General features: G+C 43.5%; 1 protein-coding gene across 1 annotated transcript in view; it reads right to left on the bottom strand.

The window, feature by feature from the left end:
- Positions 1–1,224: 1,224 nt before the first annotated feature.
- LOC144783816 (uncharacterized) overlaps positions 1,225–17,980 on the bottom strand; it is a 249,629-nt gene continuing 232,873 nt past the window's right edge. The window contains exons 5-9 of the mRNA XM_078662562.1: positions 16,171–16,254; positions 8,261–8,407; positions 7,659–7,790; positions 4,339–4,461; positions 1,225–1,396 (exon numbers count right to left, since the gene is read on the bottom strand). Of these exons, the coding sequence (XP_078518688.1) occupies positions 1,382–1,396; positions 4,339–4,461; positions 7,659–7,790; positions 8,261–8,407; positions 16,171–16,254 (501 nt within the window). The 3' untranslated portion in view covers positions 1,225–1,381. The remainder of the gene's footprint in view (positions 1,397–4,338; positions 4,462–7,658; positions 7,791–8,260; positions 8,408–16,170; positions 16,255–17,980) is intronic.

Below are 17,980 nucleotides of genomic sequence, written 5' to 3'. Positions count from 1 at the left end.
ACGTATCATTTTTCAGCAATTGCGTCCAATGTGTTTTTTCTCAAGAAAGGTTGTTGTCTATGGAGATTGTGCAGGGGCACCCCAGGCGACCCATCATCAGGGCGTATACAGACAAATGGCCCACTGCCTGTAGCTCTTTCCCACAAGTGTGACATTTCAAACCAGAGGGTGTTGCACAGGAATATAGATCTATTTTGAAACCACGGAATATACACAGAATGAAAAAAGACATCTACGCTTCAATGCGCTTTCGAGACTTGGACTGACCTGAGAAACTTGATTGCCCTGGACAGCTGATCGTTCTGTGTGAATATAGAAATGCACACTAGAGTTCACTGTGTTTAGGTATGGCTTTACACAGGCACATGTACGGACGTGAAGGATGTCTGTTAGGTTCCATCTTTGTTGCAGTTGTATACAACATGAACTCGACCTGAAAGTATTGGAACGCTTTACAGTTTTATTACTCAAGATCACATTCATTTTTTAGGCTTTGCCTGTACAGCCAGCGCACATGCGCTGTCAGCGAAAACTATTGTAAATAAAAAACATTGGCAAAGCCAATAGGTTTCACCTATGCATAATATATTGGGTTTGTCAATATATATATTTTTTTTTACATGTTGTACATCCGTTGAGCAACATGTCTTAAAGTAAAAAAAAAAAAGCGTAATATACGGAAAATGCTGGTTGCATCGTAGTGTTTTTTTTATTTAAGCGACGTTGCACAGCAGTTCAACTGCTGTGCAACATGTTAAAAAAAAAAACATTGACTAAGCCAATATATTTCGCATAGGTGAAACCTGGTGGATTTGCCAATGCTTGTTTGATCTTTCATCTGGAAAGTGAGGAGTTACATTCAGAATTTGTGCTTTCTGTACGATGTCCTTTTGTGACTCCGAATCTGCTGCATGTTTTTATCAGTTAAATTTCGGTAGGTTTGTCCTGCCAAAATCTTCAGGGTAAAATTGCAGTGGTGCAGTATTTACCACAAATCTCAAAATTTCGATCCCGTTGCGAGCAGGGTATGCATAACTTACATTTTCAAAATAAGTTTTTTTTTTCATGTACCACTGCATCTTGTACATACACACACTAAACCCTTTATGGTTAACAAAATAAATGTTTGGGATTTTCCAATTTTCGCACAGCGCTATTTAATACACCCTTCTTGCTTACTGCACCCGTAAAGACTAGGAAAAGAAAAGTCCGCAGACAAGAGGGTGGAATAAATCCGGCGGGTTTTTATTCAGCAGCATAATAGATGCAAACTAGGAGGAACATTTGCAATTCTAGAGTATGTAGTAAGAGCAGCCCTGGCTGTGATATGAATACTGTGCATCTATACAGAGATAAAGAGCATCAGGCTTTTCTTCGTCAGCTACATAGTCAATTCCTGCAAGAAAAGAGACATATGTTACAAGACTATGAAAATAAATTCGTTCAGGGTGTGGACATGTAAAGGCACGTGGAAGAAGAAGCCTAGTGGGCCAGGAGAGGAAAAAGACAATTGTATTATGGGGTGAATGGGTACTCCCAGATTTGCCACAAACCTTTGCAGTCGAGAGATGGATGTTCTTGGATGTAAATCCTGAAATGTAGTTGACGGCTCTATAATATATGTGAACAAGTGTATGTGATGGGGCTGTACGTTAGTGGTGTGTAAGAGGGACTTTTCCCCTCTGGGTGGAGATCCATAATAGGTAGAGGCTCACAGTGGAAGGAGATCTCTGATGAGCGAATGTCTTTGTCGAGTGTTGTCTATGTGAAGTCGATTTTACTATTTGAAGCTCTCTGTATAAACGAAGATTTGACTTTTGGTAGATAGTTGCGTGTAATGCTAGCAGTTCTGTGGAGTGAGCAATGTGTATGAAGGGACGGTCTGCTTATGATAGTAGTGTGCTACATGCCAAAGGAGATTGTCGTCTTTGGAGTAGGGTACAGGATTCACAGTTACTGTAGGAGGAAGGAGCTGTTCTTTGGGAAGAGTGACTCTATAGGAGGACAGAATGAGCCTGTGGGTGATAATTTCTTATGTCAGTTGAGTTGTGTTTATGAAGAGCCCAATATCAAAAGTATGTGTTTGGTTTACAAAAAATCCAATAGAATAATGCAACATGATAAAACAATACATAGGCTAACAGGGCATAAAAAAATATAAAAGAAGGTGGTTAATACCTGTAGTATAGTCTTATTAATAGACAACAGTCTGGATCTGCTCCTTCCTTTTGGGAAGAAGTCAAGCAGGTAGACTGAACTCCCTACTCCTCGAAGACACAGAACCTCATCTGCAGAGTATCCCAAGGCTCCTCGCTCATCCCATTGCTTTTTAAAACATACATGATCCCTCTGGTCAACGTGCTCCGAACTGACAGAATCAAAATCCTTTACGCCGACAACCCCCAACTGATACTCCTTCTCTCAGACAAAGACTCAAACTCAAGAAACAAATTCAATGCCTGTATGATGAACGTGGCAAAGTGGACGAAAGCCTGCTGTCTTCGACTCAATATTGACATGACAAGAGATTATCTTTGGCAACAACACCTCACCATGGAACTACATACAGAACTCTGACCCACACCCAGGAGTTTTCTGTACAAGGGGGTGCTGTAGTGTGGCTGGACTGCTGTCCACATGGTCCATCTCTACTGTTGGGAGGAGTCCAAATTGCTGTGTACACAGAGCTGTGTCTTTGATTTACGCCGGTTGATTGCTGTATGTGTTGTATATTTAACATGAGTGATCGGCTGTGTATAGTGGTTATATGCATCTTCTTTTTATACTTATGTGTTTAATCTGCACTGTGTGTGAACTGGAATGTTGTGTATGTTTTTATTGTGTACTCTGCTGTGGATTACAGTCTATGTGCTAGATCTCGCTAGATGGTGGATTGCCCTCTATGTGTTACGTCTATTTTGAGGATAGAGTGCAGTGTGTTTTCAATGTGTTCTGTAGATTCACTGCAGGGTATATGTTATATGTGTCTTGAGGCTAGATTGCTCTGTATGTGTTAGAGGTTTGCTGTGAGTGAAGTGCTGTGTATGTTTGTGTTGTGTACTGTAGTGTGGACTTTTGTATATGCATTGGATCTGTAGTGAGGGGACATGTTTGCATCATTATCACAGACTATATCTCTGCTAACTCATAGGACTGTGTTCACCGAAGGAAATACTAGATCACTTATCTAACTAACCTAGTTAAGTTTTGCGTTATGGATTACCCATATTCAGAAAAGATGCTGGTGAGCGCGAACGGATGCAGCAGCATGCGCAGTAAAGCGTCTGACCGTGCCTTGGCTCTGTGCTCCTTGGGCACGTTCAGCAAGTTCTGGTGGATCATGAAGGTCTAGGAAGTGTGTAGTTCTTAAGCCCAGGTGGAAGATTTCATAGAAAACGATCATTCAAAGCTTTGTGTACCAAAATATGGTCCTCAAACTTTAGCCCGACTGAGACTGGAAGCCAGTGCAGTGCTAAACTGCTGGACAAATATGTTCTAATTTGTCAGTGGCAGTTGGGCTCTAGCAGCAGTGTTTTGCAATTCCTGGAGTCGATAAATACGTTTCGTGACCGCAGCAGTCAACGGGTTGTTAGGGAACACAAGATTTGACCTTGCAATAGTGTTTTTTGGCCACAAAAGGACTGATTATGAGCACCACCGTGGAGTATTGTGGGTGGAATAGTGTGTATGTTTTCGATATGTACTGTGCATGGAGTATGATGTACAGTGAGTGGGTGGAGTGCTGTGCATGTTCATATATGCTGTGTTAGGCCTGTACTGTGGGTGGTGAAATACAGTGTGTATTTATTATGTACTCTGGATGGAGTGCTACGAGTGAGGTCTGCACTGTGGGGGGGAGGTCAGCACTGCTGTAACCCAGATCAGTGCTTGATTTATACAATATTAAGCACCAACACCCACATTGTTTTCAGAAGTCTACTGGTGCCGCTGATAAATGTCAGGGCTGCTGAATACCAAGACTGTCTAGTCTTGAGTCTACATCATGCCTCTTTCATCCTCCAATGTACTTTCCCTGCCCTATATCTTACTCTTGTGAACTTTTTTTAATCCCCACTTCCTCCCTTTATCATTGTTTTACAGACCATCTATTACCCTCTGCTCTCTCTCCCTCTCTTGTTATGGGCCAAAACCTAATGATTTTTAAAAAAAATGAAAAAAGGTCCGGTCCCCAAGAAAGAGTGATGGTGGACTCTAGCCGCAACCATCTGCTCAAATTAAGCACTGGCCTGGATGGAACGGCTTGAGCCCTTACACCTTGTGGCACCCATTCTGTCTCAGGAATGACCGTCCTCTGAATAAGAAGAACTTTGCACTTACCATAATAGCATTAACAATATCGTTGTTGTTGTGCCGAAGAGCTCGCACTGCCTTCGGGCGCGACACGTTGGCCTGAGCCATCACCAGCTCAATGTCCCTCACCTCCAACCCTGTCTCATCCACCTGTGGGGGAAAGAAAACAACACCGATGGCTCCAATGCAAGGGGCAAAAGGATATTTCTGCACGTTTATTGCCTCTGACTCGCAAACCATGGCCATTGGGTACTTCAACAAGGTAAGAAGAGAGAGCAGTTGAACACTACATTATTCCTACTGGGAAAAATGGTGTCTAGGACCTGTACATTTAAGGATGCGTAATTCCTGCTGTAACCATACTTCCAACTACACAGAGTATATTATATCCCTTAGCAAAGGAAACAGGTAGCTTTATCGAATGTTAGAACAGTATTCATAAGTACCAGTTATGATTAAGTTTATAAAGTCAGCATTTGTAAATGCGGGATTGGGACCCCAAGGTCCTCAATGCAAAAACACTCGTACACAAAAACAAACGTGAGGCCATGTTGTCCAGAAGACCAATATTGCTGCCGTGCCTACAAACTTCACTCTGTATGTTATGTCCTGGGCGGACTGACCTTTGCGGCAATAGGGAGATGTCCTGAAAGGCCACTTTTATTTTTGAGGTGGCTCGTAGGTCTGAAGCAAAGATGACGCCTGGCATGTGACCACAAAGATGCCCATATGCCTGGCAGAACCTCACTAATGTATTCAATAAAATACTGTGCCTACCTAGAACAGGAACTGTATGGCATATGAAGGAAACGTACAACTAAGGTAAAACCATGGCCTCTTTACCATTCTTTTGATTGGCTGATTTTTATCCTCCGACAGCTTAAATTTAGGAGCTACATTTTTCTGCATATTAGGGCACTCCATGAGAGTGCATGTGTTTTCTAGATCTCTCCCTCGGTTGCTGCTACCCCCATATACACTTACCCTGCACTCTGTTGTTTTCCCACCCTCTACTTCCTCTCTCCCTTGTGTCCGCTTCTAATGTGACGCACATCATGCTCCATGGTCGATCTCCATGCCATGATCCGACTTCTCTCCCATTGTCTAAGTTCCCAGCCCAGTCTCATCCAGCGTGCTTTTGGTGCATTGCTTTTGCCCAGCTGGCTCTCGTTCTGCACATAATGTACAGCAGGAGGCCGCCAATTCCAAGGGTGCAGCAGCCCCAGGGCCTCTAGCTCTCATTGGCCTGATCGTAGTGCTTGTCAACAATATTGAACATACCAGTTTTTATTTTCTCAGGAGTTTAAGGAAAATGCTAATTTTTCTTAATCTATATATTAAATGTGTCTTGTTCCATGGCACTTATATCCTTGTTCCTCGATTGTGCCAATGCTGTGCTACTAACCTTGCTTAGATAGCACATTGAGTATCTAAAGATTGTACGGACCGCCACAGCCTATCTACTTTTCCACGTGCCTCAGTATATTTCTGTTAAGTTGACCTTGGAAAAACTCAATAGCATTCCATCCCATCCAGCCCCATGGCAAGCAAATTATTTGAAGATGCTGTGTTCTGCCCGTAAGCCAGTTCCTGGTACAGGTCCTTCTTATTTTAGATCCCAAGTCCAGCCTCACAACCCTATCGGAACTCTCAGGGCACCCTCGTCCAAATTCCTGATTGTTTAAAGAATAATATGTTCTACTGAGCATCCGGCCACTCCTTTTCATTATTAGAAGTTTCTTAATGGAAGAAGCCCTCCCTTTAGAACTTCATCATCTTTCCAACATCACCTCTCTGAAAAGGTTTAAAACTTATTTTTTTCCTCTTGCATTTTCTAACCGGGATCTCCCGGGATAAGCAATAAGTTTGTAGCACCGCGATGCCTTTGGGCAGACATACACTGAACATGTACAAATTCAGTCGTACATAACGGAGAAGATGGAGGTGTGTACATGAGTATGAGGTTGGATGCAATGAAGACAACATACAAGCACATAATGAGATGTCTTTTTCAGGCTTAAATATTGAGTGGCCTCATTGAAGACAAGATACAGAATTTTTATTATGATCTTATTTTTCACTGATGTACTTTTTAGTGTGTTGAAGCTGTAGCAGTTTTTTGGTAGGCAGTCCTTGATAGAGGGAAGTGATCCAAGAATTGACTTTGGAGAGGGTAATGTCTGCTCTATCTTGTCAGAGGTAGACTGGGTGAAGGGAATTGCCTAGTGAAGTAGCTAGAGCTAAATTAAGCATATTTGAAACACACACTTGCCTGAAGAACTAACAAGCTGTGTGTTCCAATGGATACTAATATTAGTGTCTGCCTTTTGAGGGCCCTGGCTGTTGTAGTCAGTGAGATATTGTTTGGGGATATATATAGAGCCTAAAAAAAAATCCTGTTTGGGGCTGACATGTTATATAAATTACTTTCAGTGAAATGCAACAGCCTATGCTACTTGATAATTGCATTTTTTTTACAAGTGCTGCTTCATGCTACGAACCACTATATTGTAGGTGTCACTGCTTGAAAGAGCTAAAACTTGTTCTTAGCCATGGCTGCACCGCAAATGTTTTCAATTCAAGCGTGCTTTGGAGAGACAGTAAACATGTAATCATCTACAAATATAAACAGACAGCAGCCTTAATATGCCAAAAGTGGACCTAGATTTGGGAATACGAGATTGATTCAGAGTTTTACTGTTGTGCTTTGAACTTAAAACTATCCAAAGCAATACTGACAGCAGACCTTATAAAAAAAAAACTCTGATTGGCACAGCGTAGCTCAAATAAAAGTATTCAGACTGATGAGTGGCATCCAACAACAAGAAAAAATCACCCCTTACTCAATTCAACAAGACAAAGAGAAAGTCTGGATGACATAGGAGTGTGTCATTAAACTACTGTATGTGTGGTTCTTGCTAAAAATTCCATATACAATTGTTGTGTCTTATATATTATTCTATATTTGGGTGATGCTCATAACTGTGTAGAATTGTCGTTTCTTATCTATATGTAATTTCACTCCTTATCCTGTGTATAGTTTTTGCTTCTTACCTATTATGAATTCCTCCTTCTTCTATATTACTATGTAAAAGAAGAAACTATGGGATTACTGCTCGTTATTCTTTGTGATTATCACTACTTATTCTGTAAATGGTTTTTGCTTACTGTCTTATATTTGGTTTGTGTTCCCATTCACTTCATTATATGTGTTTTATGAAACTGCTTCTATGAATCCTCAGACCATGTACAGCAGGCCTCCTGTAAAATCTATGCGCTCTTTCCACCCAGGTCTATAGTGGACCTTATTTTGTTCCCCGATGGAAGAAATCTGGGCTACTTCTTACCTCTTCCTCTTCCTCACTCTCCTCCTTAATGGTGAGTGTGGGAGCGGCCTCTGTAATCAGAGGTGAGTGCTCCATTGGGACCTTGAACTTCTCAGCCGCAGCCTTGTGGACTTGTTGAGATAAATCTTCAATCTGAGGGAAAGGTAAAGACAGTAAAATTTGAGAACTAGGGAGGTATAGAAAATAAAGACCGAGGACAACTGGGAGACTAAAAGCATATATAAAAACAGAAAAAGAGAACATGAGAGATTTGCTCAAATTCATAAAATTAAAAAAGACTATTTACTGACTACATTAACCATTAAATAATAGTTTTGCATATATTTTACCACTGATTACTATTTTGTATACTATTTTACAAGCTACTTTCAATAAGCATTTTCTGTTTTAAACAATGTTTTTCTACATTATGCCACGCATTTTGAGGAATAAATAATTGGTTCTTGAAACCTACAATAAACCTTTAAGGTTTCAAAAGCTTTAATTAACTATTTAAACTTTAGTCTTATGTCATCATAACACTTTTATATTTTCATTTAGTCTATAAATTCTTTATCACTTTGATTTTAGTAAAGTCTCTCAAATAATCAAGAAAATCTCACCTTGGCCTCTCCAAATACAATGTAGATATCTGAAGCTGGACTTTTGAAGACATCGGGCTTGGTTATGACAAATAAAATATTCTTAGATTTCCGGATCGTGATTCGTGTGACACCATGTATCTGCCGCAGGCCCAGCTTCGACATGGCCTGGAAAATAAAAGCCAGTCATTAGATGCCTGTAGTAATGCCAAAGGGCATAGTTATATGAAATATTCAAAGTTCTCCAACTTCCAGAAATATACAGTTTGTTTAATACCTGAAAATGTTTTGAAATTGTGTGCAAATGTTTCAATTTTTAGTTATCTTCCAAAGAATATTACATTCTAGTCAAAAGTAAGACCTTTCTTTCACCAAAAAGGACATTGATTCCAAAAACATCCTATAAAAAGGGAATCATTTCTAAATTAACAATATTGTAACTTACAATTTCAACTTTTTACATACACCTCTATAACTTTTATAAAAACGAGATTGTTTAATAAAAACATTAAAATAACTATTAGACATGTTTAATAATTTGAGATTGTTTTATGATACTTGCGTCTGTTATAAAAAATATTCTGTGGACAAAATTTTAGCTCATTACATTTTTATGTGCGATTTAGAAAAATCAAAGCACTGGAATAAAGAGAATTTATTACGTTTTCTCTCACATAGCTTTTTAGTGGTGGGGAACATGCTATTCTCTATCCAAAGACAGCCACCCCCTGAGTAGAGCGAACAAAAAGAGCAAAGACCTCTAAACTTGCTCTTTTTGGCCTCCAAAGACTGAACTCTTAAATATTACCATTGAGATTCAAGTGTCTACCAATGGCATGCAAACGCAACAGCTCTCCATGTACTTTACTTAATATTGCGAGTAGTATAAAGAGTGCCCTCATAGAATTATATAAAAATCTCGAATCATTCACTAAAAAAGCCATAACCACAACTAAACTACCAATATGACAATCATTCAGCAGATGTGGGGTGTCAAACTTTGGTCCTAAGGAGGATTGCATGCAGAGAGATGATGGAGGACTTTGGCAGAGGTGGGGTTACGATCAATCAATCAATCAATCATGAACATTTGTATAGCGCGCTACTCACCTGGTAGGGTCTCAAGGCGCTGGGGGGGGGAGGGGTCCGCTACTGCTCGAAGAGCCAGGTCTTGAGGAGCTTCCTGAAGGAAAGGTGATCCTGGGTCAGTCGAAGGTGGATGGGGAGGGAGTTCCATGTCTTAGCTACCAGGTAGGAGAAGGATCTTCCCCCGGCGGTGGCTTGGCGGATGTGTGGTACGGTGGCGAGGGCGAGGCTGGTCGATCGTAGCTGGCGGGTGGGCGCGTAGAAGGTCAGGCGGTTGTTGAGGTACTTGGGGCCCAGGTCGTGGAGGGCTTTGTGTGCGTGGGTGAGGAGCCTGAACGTGATCCTCTTACTGACGGGGAGCCAGTGCAGGTCTCTCAGGTGGCCGGAGATGTGGCTGTGTCGGGGGACGTCCAGGACGAGTCGTGCGGAGTCATTCTGGATGCGCTGGAGTCTTTTCTGAAGTTTGGCTGTGGTACCGGCGTAGAGGGTGTTTCCGTAGTCCAGTCGGCTGATGACGAGTGCCTGGGTGACCGTCTTCCTGGTTTTGGTGGAGATCCATCGGAAGATCTTACGGAGCATGCGCAGGGTTTTGAAGCATGATGATGAGACGGCGTTGACTTGTCTGGTCATCGAGAGGGAGGAGTCCAGGATGAAGCCCAGGTTGCGTGCCTGGTCCGTTGGCTTGGGAGTGGTGCCCAGGGCAGGGGGCCACCAGGAGTCGTCCCAGGCGGAGGGCAATGATCCCAGGATGAGGACTTCCGTCTTGTCTGAGTTCAGTTTCAGGCGGCTGTTCTTCATCCACTCGGCGACGTCTTTCATCCCTTCGTGCAGGCTGGTTCTGGCGGTGTCGTTGGTGATGGAGAGGATCAGCTGGGCGTCGTCGGCGTAGGAGATGATGTTGAGGTTGTGTTTGCGTGCGATGGCTGCGAGAGGGCTCATGTAGACGTTGAAGAGGGTTGGGCTGAGTGATGATCCTTGTGGTACGCCGCAGATGACTTCGGTGGCCTCGGATCTGAACGGGGGGAGGCGGACTCTCTGGGTTCTTCCGGCGAGGAATGAGATGATCCACTCCAGTGCCTTCTCTTGGACTCCGATGTAGCTGAGGCGCTGCACTAGGGTGCGGTGGCAGACAGTGTCGAACGCTGCAGAGAGGTCCAGGAGGATGAGGGACGCTGTTTCCCCGTTGTCGAGCAGGGATCTGATGTCGTCAGTGGCTGCGATGAGGGCGGTCTCGGTACTGTGGTTGGCTCGGAAACCAGACAGCGAGGGATCGAGGGATCCGTTCGTCTCGAGGAAGGCGATAAGCTGTCTGTTGACGGTCTTCTCGATGACTTTGGGCGGAAAAGGAAGGAGCGAGATGGGGCGGTAGTTCTTGAGGTCGGTGGGGTCTGCAGTTGGTTTCTTCAGGAGGGCGCTGAGCTCGGCGTGCTTCCAGGTCTCTGGGAAGGTGGTGGTGTTGAAGGAGGTGTTGATGACGTCCCGGAGCAACCGGGCGACATAATTTAAGTTAAAGAATTCTTGGTAATGAATTATTGCTAAAGAGGTAGTAGTGTAGTATTAAGGGTTTTCTTGGCTATGGCATTAAAATTTAGAGTTGAATACTGACTGCTGCTTTCAGATTAATTTTAGCATTTTAGTAGTTATTGCATAGGCGACATTAGTCTTTCTTATGGCCACAGTAGGTGACACATTCTTGACAGAGGTCACAGGAGCCTTCACCATACTCCAGGCAGCTGAGAGGATGTGTGTGTTGCAACATACACAAAGTGGATGGCTTTGGGTCATGCAAAGATTTTTCCTATCCTCCTTTTTATTATTTTCCCACCCTACTGGTGTGACACTGAGCCATGTTCACTTTTGGAAGGGGCAATATGTCCTGATCTGCCTGTGATGCCTTAGTATTGGCATGCCATTGAAAGGCATGCAGCATATTTTGCTTTGGTGGCATTTAATTGTGAAGGCAAATATAAGCACTGTCTACTTCTTGGAGATTTTAATATCCATATGGATGATGCGGAGGCTGTGGACTCCTTGAAACTCCAGGATGTAACTAACACCTTTGGCGTTTCCCCTCATATTTTTTCTGCCACCCATAATAAAGGCCATATCCTTGACCAGATATACTCTTCCGATCCTGTCCTCCACTCCGGTACCCCTGATATGGTCGGACCATTACCTACTAAAATTTGATATACTTAACATCTCCAAGACAACTAGCAGCAGTGTAGACTCTCAGTCTACGGTTTTCCGCCCCTATCATCGGGTCACGGCTGATATGTTGGAGCACTCCCTTATTTTGCATCCTTGTCTACTCACGGGTAATTTGGAAAATGATTTAGCCATCTTTCAGTCATGGCTTCTTCAGCGCTTTGAGGAGTTAGCACCTACTCCCTCTCAGCCCAAATCGGGTCGACGTACATCAGCTCCTTGGTTCACTCCTGCACTTCATGAGATCAGAAGTAGCTGCAAGAAGGCCGAAAGAGTATGGCGTCGTAGCTATGATGAGGCAGCCAAAGTAACGTATAAAGTCCTCATAAAGGACTATCATAAAGCTATTGTCGCTGAGAAGAAAGTGCACTTCGCTAGAAGAATCGATTCAGCAAGTAATATTAGCAAAGGCATTTTTAGAATCGTTAAGGAGTTCACCTCCCCTGCGGCCTTAATTTCTGAACCATCTCCATCTGAACCGTGGGTTAAGCAATTGGCGAATTTTTTCTCGAACAAGATCCTGAATATTCAGGCCTCTTTTTTGCCTGATAATCTTACGAATGAGCCTCCTTCAATGTCGCCTGGAAAATATCCTCTCCCTGACAATCAGTGTTCCCTCCCTGATAATCACATGCTTACAACCTTTCCCTCTCTGTATCTCCAAGTGTCATTGGATATGTTACTAAAGCTAAAGTCCGGCTCCCCTTCGGATCCTTGTCCGGCTAAAATCTTAGCTAAACTGGCCCACGTTATTAACCCTCTGGTTAACTCGATTCTTAACGCCTCTCTTGAAACAGGTATCGTCCCTAGTACTTGGAAAAAAGCGTACATCATCCCATTGCTAAAAAAACCTAACTTGGACCCTTTAGAGCACTGTAATTATAGACCAATCTCGTTGCTCCCTGCTTTGGCGAAAAAAGCTGAAAAGCACGTGCATTCCACTCTTTCTAGCTTTCTTGAAGCTCAAGATATCTTGCACCCTACTCAGTCTGGCTTCCGCTCGAATTTGAGCACTGAGACAGCTTTATTAGAAGTAACTGAGTCTATTAAGGAAGTTACGGATAGTGGTGGGAAGGCGATGCTGGTGCTACTGGTCTTGTCGGCGGCCTTTGATACCGTCCCTCACTGCCGTCTCCTTTCAAGACTCCAGGAGATTGGACTGAGAGGGACGGTATTCAATTGGTTCAAGTCCTTTCTGACCGACCGCCAACATTTGATCTGGGCCCCTCCCTTCTCAGCTGCTGTTCCTCCTCTGGCTGTAGGAGTACCACAGGGATCGGTGCTAAGCCCCACTCTTTTTAACGTTTATCTTTCTCCCTTGGCAGAACTGGTTGAGTCACATGGAGCGCGTATTGTGTCGTATGCCGACGACACGCAGCTCCTTTTCACCTGCGATAAGAATACTAAGTTTGTCGGCATCTCTATCAGGAAGTGCCTGGAGGCCGTTTTCTCCTGGTTTCGAGAGAACCAGTTAAAATGCAACTCAGACAAGTCGGAGATTATTTTCTTTGGCTGTCCTCCTGATCCCCATTGGAAATCTTGGTGGCCGGCTGATATGCATCCTCCTTCATCACCCACATCCGTGGCAAAGAATTTAGGTATCAAGATTGACACTGGCCTAACCTTTAAGCCTCAGATTCTTGGCCTAGTTGGTCAATGTTTTGCCATGCTGCGTACTCTCAGGAAATTTCTTCCTTTCCTATCTCATAGCAACAGAAGAATTACAGTCCAGGCAATGATTGGTTCCAGGCTCGACTATTCTAACATACAGTATCTGGGCCTTCCGGAATACCTTCTCGCGCGCCTCCAGACAGTTCAGAACTCAGCGGCGAGGGCCATTTTTGGCCTTAGCCGCAGGGCTCACACTTCAGCTCTCCTCGATTCGCTCCACTGGTTGCCGGTACGGAAGTGTATCCATTTTAAAACTCTGACCATGGCCTTTAAATCTTTGCATGGTATCGGTGCGGTATACTTAAGGAAAAGAGTTCAATTCTATTTTCCTTCCAGATCCGTTCGCTCGGCCTCACTAGCTCTGGCCATTATTCCAACTATCAAACGTGCTCGCATTGGTGGACGTTCCTATGGATTGCTGGCCCCTCAACTTTGGAACAAACTTCCCCTGTCTCTTAGGAAGCTTGACAGTTTGCTATCCTTCCGGAAGGAACTTAAGACTTGGCTTTTTGCCCGATAGTCATCTTTGTTCCTGGCCTGCTCTCTACAGATCTGTTTAGCGCCGGGACACTCTGCCCGAGTAGCCGTGCACTCTACAAGACACCCACTTAACATAACATAACAAGGCGGCTCTGTTTCTTTAAAGATCTTCCCACACCAGGGGACTACTGTTTTTATTGAGAAGTACTTGTGGCATGCTCGCCCATTGCACACACAACCCTCCAATGGCCATGGCCATGGCTTAAGGGAGATACTTTGGTTTGAATGTGTGGAGCTGTGAGTATTGTGGGCTCTCATCCTTACAAAGATGTGTTCCAAAAGGTTACTGGTTTCTTTCTCCAGAGCAGAACCACTTCAGTGATTCAATGTCTGAACCAGCCAACTTATTGAAAGACAAACCAGTTACAGCTACCCCAGCTTTTCTTTGGTAACCCTGGAGCTCCCCTTGCTACCCCTGTGTTAGGAGTCAAGAGCATCGTCCAGAATGCACGGTGTAGGTTCTACTTCTTTCCTTTTCCCCTGAACAGCTATAAAAAAGTATTGTAAGGGGGTCAATATTGTGATGTCATCACCTATCAAACCATAGATGATGTCTCCAAGGTACGCAGCACCTTTGGGAATCTGCTTATAAACGTCTGCATCAAAGGGGATTCTTGCACTCTTCGGCACCTATATGGAATAATTAGGTCCTCACATGGGATGGACAACTACTCCTCTGGCCTTTGTGGATCGAGAAGGGAATTTTGACTTTCAGTCGCCTAATACGGAAAGCCAACATCAGGTCCTCTGCTGATCTTCAGCAAGAATTTCATCCAGAGTCAATGCAGTTTCTCTGATATGGACAACTAAGGGCCCTTTCCTCCCAGTGGCTGAGTAAAGACTTGCAGACCATAGGGCGGCTTCACCCTTCACTGGTACTTAAGCACGTGATGCATGCATAATGAGCTTATCTCTGGCTTGCGTGAGACCCTCATAGTTCATATCCATTTACAGCCAACTAGATCGCTCTACGATAGATGGAAACCGCTTCTCGCTGAATCTCTGGACAAGGCTGACTGGAAGGAGGTTCTATGCCCTCGTGAAAAAAGCTTATGGGAGGCCAGACTGAAATTCAGTTACTTTAAAATTTTACACAAGTGCCATTGGTCTCCTTTCAAATTTCACACTGTCAGCCTGCACCCTCTTTTCTGTGTTGGCGCTGTACCTGCCTTAAAGGAGATATGAGAAACATATTATGGGACTGTCCCGGAATTCAGCCATACTGGGAAACGATGTGGGAGTTGCCCGTGGACTCTACTGAGCTCAGCCTCCAACCTTCCCTGGGTTTAGCGTTCTTGCAGTCTACACATGAGGTCGACGAAATCAAAACCTATCAGAAGCAGTGGCTGAATACTTTGTTGGCAGTCATCAATGTATGCATCTTAAGACACTGGTAATCAAAGACGCCACCCACACTGGAAGAATGCTTCACAGCACAGGCTAACACGGCCCCTCACGAGCAGGTGATATATAAACTTAACGACCAGCCGGATGTATTCGCCACTATTTGGTCTTATATAGTCCCTTTGTTGTACTCTCTTTTGCTACCTGTTCCTGTTTTCTCCTTTCCTTTCCCCTATCCTTACCTCCCCCTCTTCATTGGTCCCTCCATACCCTCCCCTCCGTTTGCGGCATTTATGGGTCTCTTATTTGCGGTTGGGTTTGTACTCCCTTGGCGTGGTCACAAAGTAGGATGCATTCGAACTGGTAATCAGAACCCCCTTTCTTTCTATGACACAACCCCATAAATCCAGACATTGAGCCAAACTATTCATTCAACACACAGCTGTAAGGGGGACTCAGCGAGGGTTTGCCAGCGAGGTGGTAATTTGCTAGTTGCATACACTTTTTTGATGCTCGTTCGATATCCTCATTTGTGCTGTTTGGCATTTCTTTTCATTTGTGTATCTGTACGCATTCACTACTATGCGATAACAGTAAGTTGATATTATTGTATGGAGCTATTAATATGCTAACAAAGTTTTTTGAAACTTACAAAAAGGTAGTAAATGTACAGAACCGCTCTCCATGGATGCTTAAGGGAATGAGTTGCTGACAGAATTCAGAAGGTCTGTGTCAGGCTGTGCAACGGCTGAGCTGGAGACTAAATAGAGTCTATGACATTACGGCTGAATATATTTGTTCCTAGGTATTTATGAGGCTAGTGGGCTCTCTTTGGAAAGGAGGATATTTAAGAGTGCTAGAAAGTAAGCCAGGAGTCGGGTGACTTGACAGGAGGGCAGACCAAGTACTATGTCTGACGTTGCCCACGCCTGTTGAAATCCATAAAGAAACACTATTGCTCGCATTCATCTATAGATTAATGGCCATAAGTATTCTGAAACATCTTTCACTTTGTAGTGGTCAAAAGATGGAGTAGGATTCGCTTGGAAGCTCTTGCTGTACATCACTTTTCTGGCACTTACCTTCCTTGCTTTCTTCTCGCTCCGGCTCTGTTTGGCTTTGCTGATCATTTCTTCTCCCGTTCCAATGGAGTGCGCTAGCTGAGACTGGAAAACAAAGGAAAGCTGTGGAACATGCCTTTAATGCTAGATTGCAAATTCACCAATTACTGTTACATTGCTTAAGATATCGGTTTCTGACCTATTACATTCTTCCAAAACTAAATGTAAAAAAGTCTTTTGACAAGTTGAATAATGGACGGTAGATGCAACCCACCTGTTTGCTGAAGATACAGGAAAAGTGGCTGGAAAGTGTAGGCTTGGCAGAAGATTTCACAAGGCCTGGGGCAAAAACCTAATGCAGGGGCCTCTGGCCACTTCTTTGGTTTTTGCCGGGTGCCATAAGCATATGTTTCTAAGTATTTAAAAAAATATATATATACTCCAGGGAAAGAAAAATATGGTATCCAGGAGACGTGGTGATGAAACCAAGTAAGCTGCCGCTTTATTAATGAAGACTGCAGGGTCACATTCAATTAAATATATAGAAATAATAATTTTGATCAAGGACGGCAGGGTCCTGGAAAGTGCTGGACCTGGGGCAAAATAAATTTTATGTAATTCCAACTTCCCCCCGAACCCACATGCTGTGAGACAACCCCTGCCCCCACCCGGCAGGTGGATTAGAAGACAGGATCATATGATGGTCAGGGAAAGGGCTGCTTGCTCCTGGTTTCCAGGGCACTTGGTTCAGTTCCCTTTCTCTCCACATAGGTTGTGTTTTTTGTTTTTGCTTCTTAATGATAGAACGCCCTTTCACCTCTAACAACTTAGGGAGTTCCCTGTGCCATTGCACCCATGTTGAGCGTTATCTGGCGCCCATATCCGTGGCAATAGCCTGTTGGTCAATGTAAGTGTCAGGTCTATGAATTTTGGGCATATTTATTTAGTTTTTGCGTTGCCCTTGCGCTATGCAAGGAGACGTATGGGTGACACAAAACCTAAATGAGATTTATCAAGCCGGGCAAGGCCACCTTGCATGGCCCTGAGTGGCTTAATAAATCTAAAGTAGGGCAAGGCAGCGCATATCGCTGCCTTGTGTTACGCTGATTATTTTAGAAAAACAGTGGTCCTTAGATAAAGAGTAAAAAGGAAACAATAGCTCATAGACCTTGATGGTTACTATAGAGATTCAATGCCCAGCCGGACAGAGAACTTTTAATATGCCGTTTTGATCAATAATAATTTACAATTGAAAAGAGGGACGCAATCCTGCACCCAATATAAAGGAAAGCAAACAAAACACATACAACATGAAGGGCTTTCAGGCAACAGAAGAGCACTGGCGGCTTGAAATAATCATAGAATCAAGCAAGCTAGCCAGAACAGTAACCACTATATCAGCAGATCAAAGGCACCTCTATGGGCGCTATTTTTGCCCCCCAAATTTAGCCATTCTTTTCATGAACTACCTCGAAACATCCTCCATTCTCACCACGGGTAATCCTTTCTTTGAAGGGATTACTCTTTGGCGTAGATTTATAGATGACATTTTTGTCATCTGGCGATACAACACAGATTACCTTCACCAGTTCCTCTACTGGTTAAATAGCAACTGTTCTGGCCTTACATTCACAATCACGATTGACAAACTGGCGATTGCGTTTCTAGATCTAACTATTTTCCATTCAGAGGGTGAGTTACTCACTCGCCTTTACAGGAAACCTACAGAGCGCAACACATTACTCAGCTACTCAAGTAACCATCCCAGGGCTCTAAGGGATTCACTCCCTTACTCACAATTTCTGAGAATAAGACGAAATTGCTCTAACAA

This window comes from Lissotriton helveticus, chromosome 10 (assembly GCF_964261635.1).
Source record: "Lissotriton helveticus chromosome 10, aLisHel1.1, whole genome shotgun sequence".
Lineage (NCBI taxonomy): Eukaryota > Metazoa > Chordata > Amphibia > Caudata > Salamandridae > Lissotriton > Lissotriton helveticus.
This window is presented reverse-complemented; position numbering and strand designations above follow the sequence as displayed.